This window comes from Ornithorhynchus anatinus, chromosome 2, assembly GCF_004115215.2.
Source record: "Ornithorhynchus anatinus isolate Pmale09 chromosome 2, mOrnAna1.pri.v4, whole genome shotgun sequence".
Taxonomy (NCBI): Eukaryota; Metazoa; Chordata; class Mammalia; order Monotremata; family Ornithorhynchidae; genus Ornithorhynchus; species Ornithorhynchus anatinus.
The window spans coordinates 104,469,389-104,485,771 of NC_041729.1; the positions used below are offsets into that span (position 1 = coordinate 104,469,389).

Consider the following 16,383-nt stretch of genomic DNA (forward strand, 5'->3'; position numbering starts at 1 on the left):
TTCCGACCAGTCTTGTCGGCACAGCCCAATCTTCACTTAACTTGCCCGACCTGAAGTGGATTTTTCTTTCCACCAAAACTACTATTACTGATACTAATAATGGTAATAATAATAATAAAAACTGTAGCATTTGTTAAACACTATGTGCCAGGCACTGTACTAAGCACTGGGGTAGATCCAAGAAAAGAGGGTTATCTCGGAGATCCCCGGTCTCGTGGGTCCAGCGGTCAGCTGGGACCGGCCAGGAAGGGCTCCCTCCCCACCTTCCCTGCCTTACCTTGTAGTGGAAGAGGAACAGGCCGCAGAAGAGGCTGTACAGATCTGCCGTGAGCAGGGAGAGGTTGACGGCTGTGGCGCTGGTCTTCTTTAAGACCACTGGCATGAAGCTGTACAGGCCGAACATGCAGGCGCTGAAGCCCACGTACAGCAGCCCTGGGGGAGAGAGCGGGAAACGGTGAGGTGGTGGGCGTCCGGGTGGGCCTCTCCCCCTCCTCCTCTTCCTCTCCCTTCCCGGGATGGGACACCCTCAGGGTAGGAAGGGCTGGAGGAGGGAGGCATGGGATGCACTTTCCTGCCTCCAAAAGGAATGTTTAGTTTCAAGATCCCTCTGCTTGAGCGACTTTGTAACCAAAATGGGCCAGAAAAAAGGAACTCTATCACAGTTCGGTTTTGGTTTTTGTTTCTTTTTTGATGGCCTTTTAAGTGCTTATTATGTGCCAGGCACCGAACTAAGAGCTGGGGTAGACACAAGATAATCAGGTTGGACACTCTATGTGTTGCCAAATTGTACTTTCCAAGCGCTTAGTAAAGTATGCTGCACATAGTAAGCGCTCAATAAATACGATTGAATGAATGAATGAATGACACAGTCCATGCCCCACATGAGGCTCACAGTCTTAATCTCCATTTTACAGATGAGGAAACTGTTCACAGAGAATGATAATAACAATAATAATCATCATTCTGGTATTTGTTAAGTACTAAATATGTTCCAGGCACTGTACTACGTGCTGGGGTGGATATAAGAAAATCGGGTTAGACACATGTCCAACTTGGGGCTCACAGTCTCAACCCCATTTTACAGATGAGGTACCTGAGGCCCAGAGAAGTGAAGTGACCTTCCCAAGGTCACATCACAGATCAGGGGTGGAGCCAGGATTAGAACCCAGGTCCCAATGGTTCCCAGGCCCATGTTCTATCCACTAGACCATATTGCTTTATGCTGCTTTTGACTCTCCAGTATCATGGAGGGGATGGACAAGGTGAACCTAGAACCACCCTCCCCCAAATTCCATCAGACCAGGGCGAGGGGCACCGTAGTGGCAGGTCTGGAACAAACAAAGGGATATACTCCTTCTCCCAGCAGGGTGGGAGCAAAAGAATCTGGGAACACCACAGAGGTTCAGACAGACCCGTGGATGAGTGATCCCGGCTGGCTTCCTGGAGGGGGAGAGGAAGTATGGAGAGGAGATAGTTTAGGCGTGGAGTGGTCCACCCCTGACCGTGTGCGTGGGTTTCCAGGAGGGCAATTGGCACATGGTTCCTGACATGATTCATGTCAGAGTCCTGGGCCGTGGGGCGTCACTTGGGGTCTGATGGAGTGAACCCCTGCTTGTCCGCCTGCAGCCTCCTTCAGACTCAACTCTTACCCTCCTTTCCCCACCTCCCCAGACCGCCCCCTACCATAGGAATTTCTCCCTCCCCCCACCCTATCCACCCAGCCCCCCCTCCCCAGGCTGAGCCTTACCAATCTGCCAGTCCCAGGCCACCTTCAACAGCTCCTTGTGCTCCATGATAGCCCTGGGAGAGGGGAAGGGAGACACAGATGAGCAGGAGCCTGACGGACCCTTGGGTTTTACCTCCTCTCCCCATCCTCCCTTCAGCCCCCGGTCGCAGCCCAAGTCCCAGTCTAAGTGCTACAGAACGACGAGTCCCCACCTAAAGTGGATTTTTCTTTGCACAAATGATAATAATAATCATAACAAAAAAGTTATTTGTTAAGTGCTTACAATGTGCCCGGCACTGTACTAAGAACTAAGGAGGATACAAGCAAACTGGGATGGACACAGTTCCTGTCCCACTTGGGGCTCATGGTCTCAATCCCCATTTTACAGATGAGGTAACAGGCCCAGAGAAGTGAAGTGACTCGCCCAAGTTCACACAGCAGACAAATGGCAGAGAACCCATGACCTTCTGACTCCCAGGCAAGCGCTTACTGTATGCCAGCCACTGTACTAAGCCATGGGGTAGATCCAAGCAAATAGTGTTATCTCGGAGAGCCTTGATCTCTTGGGTCCAGCGGTCAGCTGAGGCCAGCTCAGGAAGGGCCCTGCCCCATCCCAACCTACCCCTCCTTACCTTATAGTGGAAGAGGAACAAGTCGCAGAAGACCACCCCCTCTGTCCTGGAACACCCTCCCTCCTCAAATCTGACGGACTATTACTCTCCCCGGCTTCAAAGCCTTTTGAAGGCACATCTCCTCCAAAAGGCCTTCCCTGCCTAAGCCCGCCTTTCCTCTTCTCCCACTCCCTTTTGCGTTGCCCTGACTTGCCCCCTTTATTCATCCCCCCTCCCCCCAACTCCCCAGCATTTATATACATATCTTTTATTTATTTACATCAATGTCTGTCTCCCCCTCTAGACTGTCAGTTCGTCGTGGGCAGGGAATGTGTCTGTTTATTGTTCTATTATACTCTCCCAAACTCTTAGTACAGTGCTCTGCACACAGTAAGCATTCAATAAATACAACTGAAGGAATGAATGGGCTGACCTGGCAGAGTCCAGCCTCAGAGCCTGGTTTCGCCCACCCTCCGGGCAATCCTCTAGACTGTGAGCTCACTGCGGGTAGGAATGTATCTATTTGTTGTTATATTCTACTCTCCCAAGCGCTTAGAAGAGTGCTTTGCACACGGTAATAAATATGATTGAACTATGCCTCTGCTAATGGCCGGCTTGACCCAATCCAAGAGGAGGGACTCCTCTGGGACCGGCCCAGCCCCAGCACCTCTCTGCATCCCCAGGGTCATCGTCGCTCTCACTGGGACATCCCGGCTGGGGACCAGTCCATGGGATGCCAAAGACTTCCATGTCGAAAGGAACCCTGGCCCCCCACAACAGTTCCAGGGTCAACAGTGCTCAGGAATGCTCCGGCTCCAGCACGGTGGGGGAAGTTGGCTGGCTAAAATGAGGGAAATTTCCCACCTCTCCTTGGACATTAACCTCTTCTATAGCTCAAGAGTATTTCCTGAGCACTCACTGTGTGCAGAGCATCGTACCAAGCTCTTGGGAGAATACGATACAGTTAGTAGACAAGATCCCTGCCCGTAAGGAGCTTACAGTCTAGCAGGGAAGCAGACACAGCAGTAAGTTGCAGGTAGTGGAAGCTGTAGAGTCTAAAGAGTTTAAAGTTTGAGAGGCACCACGGCCTAGAGGCAAGAGCCTAGGCTTGGGAGTCCAAGGGCCTGGATTCTAATCCCGGCTCTGCCACTTGTCTGCTGTGTGACCTTGGGCAAGGTGCTTAACTTCTCTGTGCCTCAGTTACCTCTTCAGTAAAATGGGGATTAAGACTGTGGAACAACCTGATTACCTCATATCTACCCCAGTGCTTAGAACAGTGCTTAGCACATAGTAAGTGCTTAACAAATACCATTATTACTATTATTTAAAAAGAGGGCATGAAATCTCTATGTTGCATTGAGAGCCCAGTGCTTTGGGGGTGAGAAATCGTGTATGTACGTTATGCAGATGGTTGAAGGTTGAGGTGGCAGTAGTCAGGGAAAATAGGGTAGGGAGATGAGAAATTAATCAGAGAAGGCCTCCTGGAGGAGATGCAATCTTTTTGTAGGGCTTTGAAGATGGGGAGAGAAGCACTCCACCAGAGGTGAAGAAGAGGGAGTTCTGGGAGCGGGAAAGGTATTAACAAGAGTTCAACCGGAGAGAGTTAAGAATGAGGAAGAGTCATGGTCTAGTGGCAAAAGCATGAGCCTGGGAGTCAGAAGGTCATGGGTTCTAATCCCAGCTCTGCCACGTGTCTGCTGTGTGATCTTCGGCAAGTCACTTCACTTCTCTGTGCCTCAGTTACCTCATCTGTAAAATGGGAATTAAGACTGTGAGCCTCATGTGGGACAGGGACTGTGTCCAACCCATTTACCTCTCATTTGCCCCAGTGTTTACAACAGTGCTTGGCACCAAGTAAGTGCTTAACAAATACCACAATTATCATTACTGTTATTAATTAGGTTGGCTTTTAAAGGAGAGGAATGTGGTGAGCTGGACTGTAATGGAAGAGGAGCAAGGATAGGTAAAAGGGGAAGAGCTGATTGAGTGACTTAAAGCCGATGGTTTTCTTCTGGATGCTTGATGCTTGATGTTTTTGCAGGAGTTTCTGCTTGATGCTCCCTGACTCCTTTGCTCCCTTGTTCCCCCATTACCTCACTTATTCGTTCCTTGCTTCCCTGACCTCTGCTCCCCCATTACCTCACTTCCCCATTCCCTTCTCTCTCATTCCCTCACTTCCCCACTCCTTGTTCCCCCACTCCCTCACATCCCCATTCTCTTCTCCCTCATTCCCTCACTTCCCCACTCCCTCACTTCCCCATTCCCTTCTCCCTCATTCCCTCACTTCCCCACTCCCTATTTCCCCACTCCCTTCTCCCTCATTCCCTCACTTCCCCACTTTCTTTTCCCCCATCCCCCACTCCCTCACTTCCCCATTCGCTTCTCCCTCATTCCCTCCCTTCCCTGCTCCCCTGCTACTTCACTTCCCCAGTTCCTGCTCCCCTGGCCCATGGTTCCCCTGGTTCCTGCCCTCCCAACCTCACCCCCGTGGCCCAGGGAACTACTCACAGCTGGATGCCGCTGAAAAAGGAGCCGAAGAGGCCGATCATGCCCAGGAACTCCACGCGGCTAAGGTTGCGCACGATGTACTCCTCGCATACGTTGGAGATGCCATACAGCGTCGCACCCCCCAGCACCAGGAGGTCCCCGATCAGCTTGTTTTCTCCTGGGGACCCAAAATGGCTCCTGGTGACCATCTGCGGACCCTCTGCCCCCACCCCCAGGGAGATCCCATGGCCTTCCGGGGCCTACGCTTGCGATGGTGGGGGGATGACACCCCTCAGAGATGATAGCATGCCGGGAGGAGTGTTCACTCACCTGAAGACTACCCCAGCTACCAAGGGTGAGGAGGTGGCAGGGCCCAGCTCTGCCCTCTGCCCAGCTCAAATGCACTTTCCCCTCAGTAGGGTCAAGTGTTCATTTACCTGACTAGACTGCAAGCTCCTTTGGATTGTAAGCTCATTTGTGGGCAGGGAATGTGTCTGTTGTTATATCATACCCACCCAAGTGCTTAGTACAGTGCCCTGCACACAGTAAACACTCAATAAATACAACTGACTGACTGACTGACTCTCTGCCTTCATACCAAGCCTCCTCCTCATGGCCCCACGAAGTGTTGTGGGGGAATAAGGAGGTCCTGTTGGCTTCGAAGCAACTCTTTGGCCAAACCACTTCCTTTAAAGTTCCTTTAACTCCCTCCTCCAGCAGGTCTTCCCTGATGATGGACTATCCAGCTTCCTGATCTTGCTATCTCATTGGTCGCCTCAGCACTCACGTGTAGAGTCACTGGGTCAGTTGTTACTCTTTCATTTAACAACGTGGGTTCATTTTTATATTTGTTCTTAAGGATGATAAAGCCATCACTTTATGGCTGCTGTCTCTACCAATAGACTAAGTTCGTTGAGGGCGGGCAGCACATCTTTTCCTTCTCCTGACTATTCACTAGGTCCTCAGCATACCACTCTCCACACAGGAGACAGCCAATATAGCACTCTGCACACAATAGGCACTCAGTACAACATTCTGCATTCAAGAGGGACTCAACACAGAACTCTTGATACAAAAGACGCCCAGTACAGCTCTCTGTACACAGTAGGCATCCAGTACGGTGCTCTGCACACAGTAATATTGATACTGCTAAATCAAGGAACAGCCTTTATTGCTCTATCCAATCATACCCTTCCAATGAGTGTGGGAAAAGAATTCCAATTCCGAATTTATTTCTGCTGTCTTTCTTTCGGGGACCTCCACTGTCCGCAACAAATTCTTTCCCTTACTTCCCCATCTTTTTATCCCCTCTTTCTTTTGATGTGTGGCTCCCACAGCTGCTTACCAGACTGTTCCCTGCTCCAGTTTAGCTTCTAGGTGACACGAGGACTTTAAAAAGATAAATGGGTATGCATATCTGAGGATGTAAGGGGAAAATGTGTTCATATATATATATACGAACGCCAATACATGTTCATAAATACATAAATGCACACATTTACCCGTTACATCCATTACTGGCCACGAAAATCCACAGAGCAGAATAGAATAATGGGCTGTAAGCTTGTGTCTAGACTGTAAGCTCATTGAGAAGCAGTGTGGCTCAGTGGAAAGAGCACGGGCTTTGGAGTCAGAGGTCATGGGTTCGAATCCCGGCTCGGCCACTTGTCAGTTGTGTGACTTTGGGCAAGTCACTTCACTTCTCGGTGCCTCAGTTACCTCATCTGTAAAATGGGGATGAAGACTGTGAGCCCCCCGTGGGACAACCTGATTCCCCTGTGTCTACCCCAGTGCTTAGAACAGTGCTCGGCACAGAGTAAGCGCTTAACAAATACCAACATTATTATTATTATTGTGGGCAGGGAATATGTCTGCTAACTCTGTTGTATTATACTCTTCCAAGTGCTCAGCACAGTGCTCTATGTGTAGTAAGCACTCAATAAATATCATTGATTTCTACTGGGTGTCTGATGAGGTGTTTCATTACTCAATTGATTGATGGTACACCTTGTGTAAACACTTGACTGTCACCCCATCCTCAGCCCTGCAGCACGTAAACAGATATCCAAAATTTATTTTAATGTCTGTCTCCCCGCTAGGCTATAAACTCCTAGTGGGCAGGGAACATGTCTACCAACTCTGTTGTATTGCATTCTCCTAAGCACCAAGTACACTGTACAGCACATGGTAAGCACTCAACAAATACCATTGATTGATTGATAAACTGGTTTTATTTTTCCTTAGATCATCCCCATCAATTATCTCTTTGTGTCCTCACCACATCCCTGTGAGGTGGCAGGAGGCAGGGATCATTATTCCCATTTTACAGATGGAAAACTGAAGCTCAGAGAAGTGAAGTGACTCTGTCCAAGGTCTTACTGTGTTAAGCACTGTATTAAGTGCTTGGGAGAGTACAATGTAACAATAAATAGATGTTTTCCCTGCCCACAGTAAGCTCGATTGGTGCAAGCCCAGAGCAAACCCTCAAGGCAGCCACCAGCCTCACAGCCTCACACTTCCAGGCCCTAGGCCCTCCAGCTCCCTGGCCCACCTAGAACTTTAGATTTCTCCCCTGCCAAAGAGGGAGAGCGAGAACTCGCTTTTAAGGAGAAATGCAAAGTAGCAACAGAGGCGCAGAAGGCATCTTTGCAGCAGAAAGGAAGCCAGGAGCAAAGGGAAACAGCATGGCCTAGTGGAGAAAGCCCGGGCCTGGGAGTCATGACTTGTTTTCTAATCCCGGTTCTGCCACATGTCTGCTGTATGACATTGGGAAAGTCACTTCACTTCTCTAGGCCGTTGTTGGGCAGGGATTGTTTCTATCTGTTGCTGAATTTTACATTCCAAGCGCTTAGTACAGTGCTCTGCACACAGTAAGCACTCAATAAATACAATTGAATGAATGAATAGCAGGCCAGGGGAAGGGCTGGGACTAGAATCTGTACAGACATCCTTCTCTCCTTCTCTACATCTCTAGGGGCATATAGCTGTATAATCTGGTTGCCTTTGGGTTTGAAGACCTGGCTATTTATGGTAAGAGTCATTTACGCATTCATTCCTTCAATCATATTTATTGAGTGCTTACAGTGTGCAGATCACTGTACTAAGTGCTCGGGAGAGTACACATACAAGAATAAGCAGATATATTCCTTGCCTACAACGAGCTGACAGTCTAGATGAGGGGAGCCAGACATTAATATAAATAAATAGATTACAGCTATGTCCATAAGGGCTGTGGGGCTGGGAAGGGGGATGAACAAAGGGAGAAAGTCAAGGTGACACAGAAGGGAGTAGGAGATGGGGAAAGACCGGGGAGGTGGTGCTTCTGGATGAGATGTGCCTTCGATAAGGCTCTGAGCTGGGAGGAGAGAAATTATCTGTCAGATTCAAGGAGGGAGGGTGCTCCAGGCCAGAGGCAGGACATGGGCGAGCGGTCGATGGTGAGATCGGTAAGATGGAGGCACAGTGAGTGGGCGAGCGGTCGATGGTGAGATAGGTAAGATGGAGGCACAGTGAGAAGGTGAGCATTGTGATTTTATCAGTGTGAGCAGGTGTAATTGATAAGATGATGGGTGAATGACCATTCTGCAGGGAACAGTTGCTTTTTGTTGGGTGGGTGTCCAGGTAAATGTCCTCTGAGCCAATTCTGTTTGAAAACACAGCCTGGCTGGTGGAGGGGGAGAGACCCAGCTAGCCTTGTATCCTCTGCCATGTCTACTATGCCCAGGGGCCTGTCCTGGGTATCTCCTGTGTGCAGAGTACTATACTGGCCCACACTGTGTGCAGAGCTCTGTCCTGATCCCTACTGCAGGCAGAGCACTGTACTGGACCCTTCTTCATTCATTCATTCATATCTATTGAGTGCTTACTGTGTGCAGAGCACTGCACTAAGCACTTGGGAAAGTACAATTCAACAATAAACAGGGACATTCCCTGCCCACAAAGAATTTATAGTCTCGGGGGGGGGGGAAGACATCAATACAAATAAATAAAATTACAGATATGTACATAAGTGCTGTGGGGCTGGGAGAAGGGAAGAGGAAAGGGAGAATATCAGGGCAACACAGAAGGCAGTGGGAGATGAGGAAAAGTGGGGTTTAGTCTGGGGCTTAGCCTTCTGTGTGCAAAACACTATACTGGACCCTTCTGTGTTCAGAGCTCTGCCCCAGGTGCCTTCTGTGTGCAGAGTGTTGTACTTGGTAGATATACAGAAGTAAAGGATCCAATTCCTGCCCCTGAGGAGCTGACAACCAGTAGATAGAAAAGGACAAATAAACCAACTTCGGAGGGTGAGAGTGGATGCCAACAGCTCTGAGGTGGCTGATGAGGTGGCACGGCAGGGGAGGTAGGGGCTCCATCAGGGAAGGCCACTGCCAGACCTCCTGGCAGTGGTGACATTTTAGGAGCCAAGGTGATGGGAGCCCAGGTGTGACCCCAACACTACACGTGGAAATTGGAGATGTTCTCTCCCCGAAAGATGTCTTGGTCCCCAGATGCAAAGATTAATGGGAAACTCCTACCTCCACAGCAGGGCTCCCCGGCCCACTTCCGCCCACCCACCCACTCGGGGCCCATCCCCTGACTGATTCCTTCTGCTTGGGGACCACAACACACCCATGCCCACTCACAGCCACACACACCAGCTTAGGGCCTTGCCCATTCGGGGCCCCGCTCCCCACACCTATCCATTTGGGGCCCGCTTCCTCCACTTCCCCCCTTTGGGGACCACCGCCCTGCCCCCAGCCACACCGAGCCTGGGCTCACCTGACCCCTGCTGCCGGCCCGCCAGGACGTCGGCCCCGGCCATGCAGCCCATGCCCAGGATGCACACGACGATCCCGACGCAGTGCACGACCTTGTACCGCACCAGCAGGAAGAACCAGGACAGCAGGATGACCACGGGGATGACGAAGCAGTCCAGCAGCTGCAGGGAGGAGAGGAGAGCGACGCGATAGGTGGCCATGGCGCCGAGGGGACCACCCATCACCCACCTGACACGCTTCTAACATGGCAGGCTGGGACGCCTGGGGCCAGGGGTGACCAAATGAGTTAATTTCATTCATTCATTCAATCCATGAGCGCTTACTATGTGCCAAGCACTGTTTGGTCTGTTGTGTGACCTTAGGCAAGTCACTTCATTTCTCTGGGCCTCAGTTACCTCATCTGTAAAATGGGGATTGAGATTGTGAGCCCCATATGAGACAAGGACTGTGCCAACCTGATTACCTTATTTCATTCATTCATTCAATCGTATTTATTAATAATAATAATTATTATTATATTTGTTAAGTGCTTTTATATGCCAAGCACTGTTCTAAGTGCTGGGGTAGATACAAGGTAATCAGGTTGGCATAGTCTGTGTCTCATATGGAGCTCACAGTCTCAATCCCCATTTTACAGATGAGGTAACTGAGGCCCAGAGAAATGAAGTGACTTGCCCAAGGTCACACAACAGACCAAATAGTGCTTGGCACATAGTAAGCGCTTAACAAATACCATTAAAAAAAAAAAGGGTGAAGCTGAGATTAAAACCTATGACCTCTGACTCCCAAGCCCATGCTCTTGCCACTAAACCATTCTGTTTCTCTGTTTATTGAGTGCTTACTGTGTGCAAAGCACTGTATTAAGTGCTTGGGAGAGTACAATATAACAATAAATAGATGTTTTCCCTGCCCACAGTGAGCTCGATTGGTGCAAGCCCAGAGCAAACCCTCAAGGCAGCCACCAGCTTCACAGCCTCACACCTCCAGGCCCTAGGCCCTCCAGCTCCCTGGCCCACTTAGAACTTTACATTTCTCCCCTGCCAAAGAGGGAGAGCGAGAACTCGCTTTTAAGGAGAAATGCAAAGTAGCAACAGAGGCGCAGAAGGTATCTTTGCTGCAGAAAGGAAGCCAGGAGCAAAGGGAAGCAGCATGGCCTAGTGGAGAGAGCCCAGGCCTGGGAGTCAGAAGGACTTGTTTTCTAATCCCGGCTCTGCCACATGTCATGAAGTGGGAAAGTCACTTCACTTCTCTAGGCCTCAGTTCCCTCAACTGTGAAATGGGGATTAAAGAGTGTGAGCCCTATGTGGGACAGGGATGGTGTCCAACCTGATTACCTTGTATCTATCCCTGCGCTTAGTACAGCGCTTGGCACAAAGTAAGTGTTTAACAAGTACCATAATTATTATTTTTACTAGAAAGCCCAGGCCTGGGAGTCAGGGGGCCTGGGCTCTAATGCCGGCATCGCCATTTGTCTGCTGCGTGTCCTTGGGCAAGTCACTTCGCTTCTCTGTGCTTCACTTTTCTCACCTATGAAATGGGGATTCAAAGCCTGTTCTCCTTCCTACATGGATTGGGAGCCCCATATGGGACAGAGATTGTATTTGACCTGATTATTCTTTCATTCATTCATTCAATAGTATTTATTGAGCGCTTACTATTTGCAGAGCACTGTACTAAGCGTTTGGAATGTACAAATCAGTAACAGATGGAGACAGTCCCTGCCCTTTGACCGGCTTACATTATCTTGCATCTATTACAGAGCTCAGCACATAGTAAGTGCTTAACAAATGCTATTATTATTATCATCCTCTAGACTCTAAACTCACTGTGGGCAGGGTATGTGTCTGTTACAATTGTTATATTGTACTCTCCCAAGCACTTAGTACAGTGCTCTGCACACAGTAAGTGCTCAGTAAAAATGATTTTTCGATTATTAATATTATTGAAGATGGAGCAGAAGAGGGGCCAATGAGCTGCAAAGTCTTAGCAGGTCCCAGAGACCCAATTTTGTAGGTTTGACCACCCAATCTGCCAGTTAAAAATGTAAAAAGAAAGGGCTTCTGTTTATGGAAACCAGAGTCTCCTGCGTCTGGTCGGAGATGGAGGCCTGAGGCTCTGAGGGGGTCCAGCCCAGACCATAATCAGGGAAATAGCTTCAACCTCATAGCTAGATGGAGTCCACGCAACCATGGGTAAGGTCACCCTGCCCCAGCCCGACAACTCCCACAGCCCAGGACTCTGCCTCCAGCGATGTCCCAGGACACCTGGAGGGATCATGGGCAGGTTGCCCTCCTGGACACCCTTTTGGAGACCCACTTCTTGGATACTTGCTCTCTGGACACCCATCCTCCAGGACATCCACCTCCTAGACACCTGCCCTCCTGGACACCGGCCCTCTTGGACATCCACCTCCTGGACAAACACCCTCCTAGAAATCCATCTTCTTGGACACCCACTTCCTGGACACCTGCTCGCTGGATACCTGCTCTCCTGGTCATCTACTTCCTAGATATCTCCCTCCTGGACCCTCACTTCTTTTACACCCACCTCCAGGCAGAAGCTGAGAGGGAGAGTGTCTTCCAGTGGCCATGGTGCTGGCAGGGCACCACTAAGCCACTGGGCTCAAAAACCTCCAACATCTGTGTGCCCTCCGAATGTATATCATCTACATTATGTAAAAGACTGTGACCCCGTTGTTGGGTAGGGATTGTCTCTATCTGTTGCCGAACTGTACTTTCCAAGCACTTAGTACAGTGCTCTGCACACAGTAAGCGCTCAGTAAATACGATTAAATGAATGAATGAATGTCCCCATGCAAGCCACTCACGGCACTGAGGGTCAACTCTGCTCTCTGTGCAGGTTCTGCCCTGAGCCTAGTGTGATGGGCCTGCAGAGCCCCCATCGGTGATGAAAGTGCCAGCCCTGGGCACCAACTCCACGTGCGGCTCCACCCCCACGGTCCATCAGCCATTCCCACATACTGAGAAGGAATGTGACTCAGTGGCTAGAGCACGGGCCTGGGAGTCAGAAGGACCTGGATTGTAATCCCAGCTCTGCCACTTGTCTCCTGTGTGACCTTGGGCAAATCACTTCACTTCTCTGGACCTCAGTTCCATCATTTGTAAAATGGGGATTAAGAGTGTGAGACCCATGTGAGACAGGGACTGGGTCCAACCTGATTAACTTGTATCTATTCCAGGGCTTAGAACAGTGCTTGGCACATAGTAAGTGCTTAACAAGTAATAATGTTGGTATTTGTTAAGCGCTTACTATGTGCAGAGCACTGTTCTAAGCGCTGGGGTAGACACAGGGGAATAAGTACTGTAATTATTATTATTACATTCAGCTGTGCTGGTCTGCTCCCAGAGGGAAGTGACCTCCTTGGGTTCTCAGCCTTGGGGATCGTGAGAACCGACATCCCCCAGGTTCCTCAGGCAATGAGGTAGTGCAATCCAGTGGTCTCTGGGTCCCCCACCATTGGTCATCCTGGGCCTCCAACCAGACCTGAAAATTTCCCAGTAGAGCTGGTTGCCCTGCCCAATCCTGCCCTCTCTACCCGTCTCTATCCTGCTTCGTCTTTCTCAAGACGGACAGGTAGTCGAGCATGCCCTGGGGCCAGGCCCCAATACCGGTCCTGGGGCCCCAATCCCAATGTCCTGGGGAGTCAGCCCTCTAATAATAATAATTATGATATTTGTTAAGCACTTACTGAGTGCCAGGAGCTGGGGTGGACACAAGCTAATCAGGTTGGACACAATCCCTGTCCCATGTGGGGCTCACAGTCTCGATCCTCATTTTACAGATGAGGTACCTGAGCCCCAGAGAAGTGAAGTGACTTCTCCAAGGTCACACAGCAGACACGTGGAGAAGCCAAGCTGGTTGTGGGCAGGGAATGCGACAGTTAGAGTGTTATGTCGTACTCTCCCGCACGCTTAGTTCAGTGCTCTGCACACAGTAAGCTCTCAATAAATTTGATTGACTGACAGACTGACAGCAGGAAACCAGGAGGACAGGGGGCAGAGGAATGGGAAGGGCCCCGGTGTAGCCAACCAAGGAGGAGGCGTCCTACCTGGACGCTGGTCAGCGTGGTGTACTGGTAAGCCTTGACCACCAGGTAATTGGCTTCGATGTCAACGATGCCCAGGATCATGTACTTCCACCATCGCCGCTTCAGAATGGCCAGCAAATTTTCTTCTCCTGCACGGAGGACATGAGAGGGTAGGGATGAGGTTCCAGGCCCGGCTGGCTGCGTGGTGAAAAGGACCCCAACATCCCACTCTGCTGGCCCTGCGGGCCCGGCCTCTCCGGCCTTTAACTGGGCGGCAGTGGTGGCCCGGCCCATAGATCTTCTCAGGAATCCACCTCTGGGCTTTAACCGAGCGGTGGTGGCCCAGCCTGTGAGCCCCATCGAGAATCCGCCTCTCTGACCTATACATTACCTGGGGAAAATCCACATCCAGGGCAGGATGGAGGAAGGATGTGGTTCTTCTTGAAAGCAAAAAATGGTTAGCATGAGTATTTGGCAAGTTCATCCCCACACTTTAGACTACGCATGACAGGATGACTGGGAAAGAAACATAATGGCCTAGTGGATAGAGCACGGGCCTGGGAGGCAGAAGATCTGCATTCTATTTCCAGTTCCACCACTCGTCTACTGTAAACCCTTAGGCAAGTCACTTTATTTCTCTGTGCTTCAGTTACCTCATATGGAAAATGGGGACGAAGACCGTAAGCCCCATGTGAAACAGGGAAGGTGTCCAACCTGATTAGCTTGTACCTATCCCAGCGTTTAGAACAGTGCCTGACACATATTAAGTGCTTAACAAATGCCATCATCATCATCACTGAACAGCAGAGAGCCCATGTGCTTAGTACAGTGATTTTTAAATGGTATTTGTTAAGCACCTTCTCTGAGCCAGGCACTGTAGCAAGTACTGGATAGATACGAGGTAATCAGGTTGAATATAGTCCCTGTCCTACATGGGGCTCATAGTCTCAACCCCCAGTTTAAAACTGGATAACTGAGGCACAGAGAAGTTAGGTGTCTTGCCCAAGGTCATACAGAAGACAAATGGCAGAGCTGGAATTAGAACCCATGTCTTTCTGACTCCCAGGCCTGTGCTTTATCCACTAGACCATGCTGCTTCTCAGTGCTCTGCACACAGAACGCATTTAATAAATACCACTGATTGATTGGTTGATTGATTGAGAGCAGGTGAGGCCCCAGCAAGGATTGGGATGCCAGAAGAGACAGGGAAGGGTCCTTTCCATCAGAGATATCAACTTTTCCTGCTCAGTGACGGGACGGAATGGCGCAGAGATTTTATGGGAACTGGGGGCCAGGATCGAAAGACTTCCAGAGAGCCGCCATGTTGGGTCTTTCAGCTCTGTTTGGACACTCCGGAATCTGGTCAGGGACCTGGAGAGAAGGAAGCTGAGAGTCTGGCTAAAAACGCCCATCAGTCCATCGCCCCAAGATCCTCCATCACCTGTCCCTTTCACCCCCTGGGAGCTGCACGAGAATGCAGCCTGGTTGCCTATTTCAACCCAAATCAACAGCTACTCCATGAAGGGCCACGCTGTACTGAGCGCCGACTCCGGGCACTTGAGAAACATAATGAAGAAGTGAAAGACAAGGCCTCCGATCTCAAGGGGCTTACAGTCAGACTAAAAGGGGGGTCAGTTGATGTAAGTGAAGTGAGAAAATAAATCTAAGTAATTGATGTGAATAAATAAACTAACATAAATAAATACATATGAGTATCAGCATACTGAGGGATGATGGGGGTGGCATAACTGGGATGGTCAGATAGATCAGTCAGTGAAGGCCTCCTGGAGGGGCATTTTAGGATGCTCAGTCCATTCACAGGTTTGGCCCCCCTGACATTCTGGGATGTGTGGTCATTTCACTCAGTCGCTCAATGGTATTTATTGAGTGCTCGCTGTGTGTAGAGCACTGTGCTAAGCACTTGGGAGAGTACAATTCAACAGAGTTGGTAGACATGTTCCCTGCCCACAGTGGGCTTGTCTGCAGTAGGTGCAGCCCAAGCTCCCACAGCATTCTGGGATTTGCAGAAGATTGGAAACTAGAGATTAGATTGTAATTTACTACATGGTAAACTCCTTGAGGGCAGGGATCATATCTAATACCTTTTGTATACTCCCAAACACTTGGTGCTCTGTGCTTTGTGCAGAGTGCGTGTTCAATAAATACTATTGATGTGTTTATATTAATGTCTGTCTGCCCCTCCAGACTATAACCTTGTTACGGGCAGGGGGTGTGTCTGCTAATTCTGCTGTATTGCACTCTCTCAAGCACTTAATACAGTACTCTGTGCATAGTAAGTATTCAATAAATATCAATGATTGATTGATTGATGGATTGAGTGAGGGATTGTAGTAAAGAGTCCTGGTATCCTGGTGGGATCTTCAGTTCCCACACTTTCCTCCCTCTCGCTTTAATAGTCACTGAGAGGTAAGGGGAAGGTGTGCAAATTTAGGGTGGTACCTTACTTTTTAACAAAAGTCTAAAATAGTCTGATCTGTTCGTAGGATGGCCATCAACAGCCTCGGGGATAAACTGGTCTATTTGTAAGTTAGCCACTGATGGCCCAGGGATAATATAATCTGTCGGTAGAATAACCATTTACAGCCCGGGGATAATATAGTCTCTAGACTGTAAACTCGTTATGACCAGGGAATGTGTCTGTTTATTGTCATATTGTACTCTCCCAAGCACTTAGTACAGTGCTTTGTATGCAGTTAATGCTTAATAAGGATGATTGAATGAATGAATGAA

The 16,383-nt window shown here is 49.6% G+C and overlaps 1 protein-coding gene across 1 annotated transcript in view; it reads right to left on the reverse strand.

Moving 5' to 3' along the window:
* The window catches only part of SLC35F1 (solute carrier family 35 member F1), a 163,767-nt gene that overhangs the window by 14,834 nt on the left and 132,550 nt on the right, over nucleotides 1-16,383 (reverse strand). The window contains exons 4-8 of the mRNA XM_029046449.1: nucleotides 13,654-13,781; nucleotides 9,586-9,745; nucleotides 4,846-5,002; nucleotides 1,748-1,800; nucleotides 278-432 (exon numbers count right to left, since the gene is read on the reverse strand). Coding sequence (XP_028902282.1) covers nucleotides 278-432; nucleotides 1,748-1,800; nucleotides 4,846-5,002; nucleotides 9,586-9,745; nucleotides 13,654-13,781 — 653 coding nt within the window. The remainder of the gene's footprint in view (nucleotides 1-277; nucleotides 433-1,747; nucleotides 1,801-4,845; nucleotides 5,003-9,585; nucleotides 9,746-13,653; nucleotides 13,782-16,383) is intronic.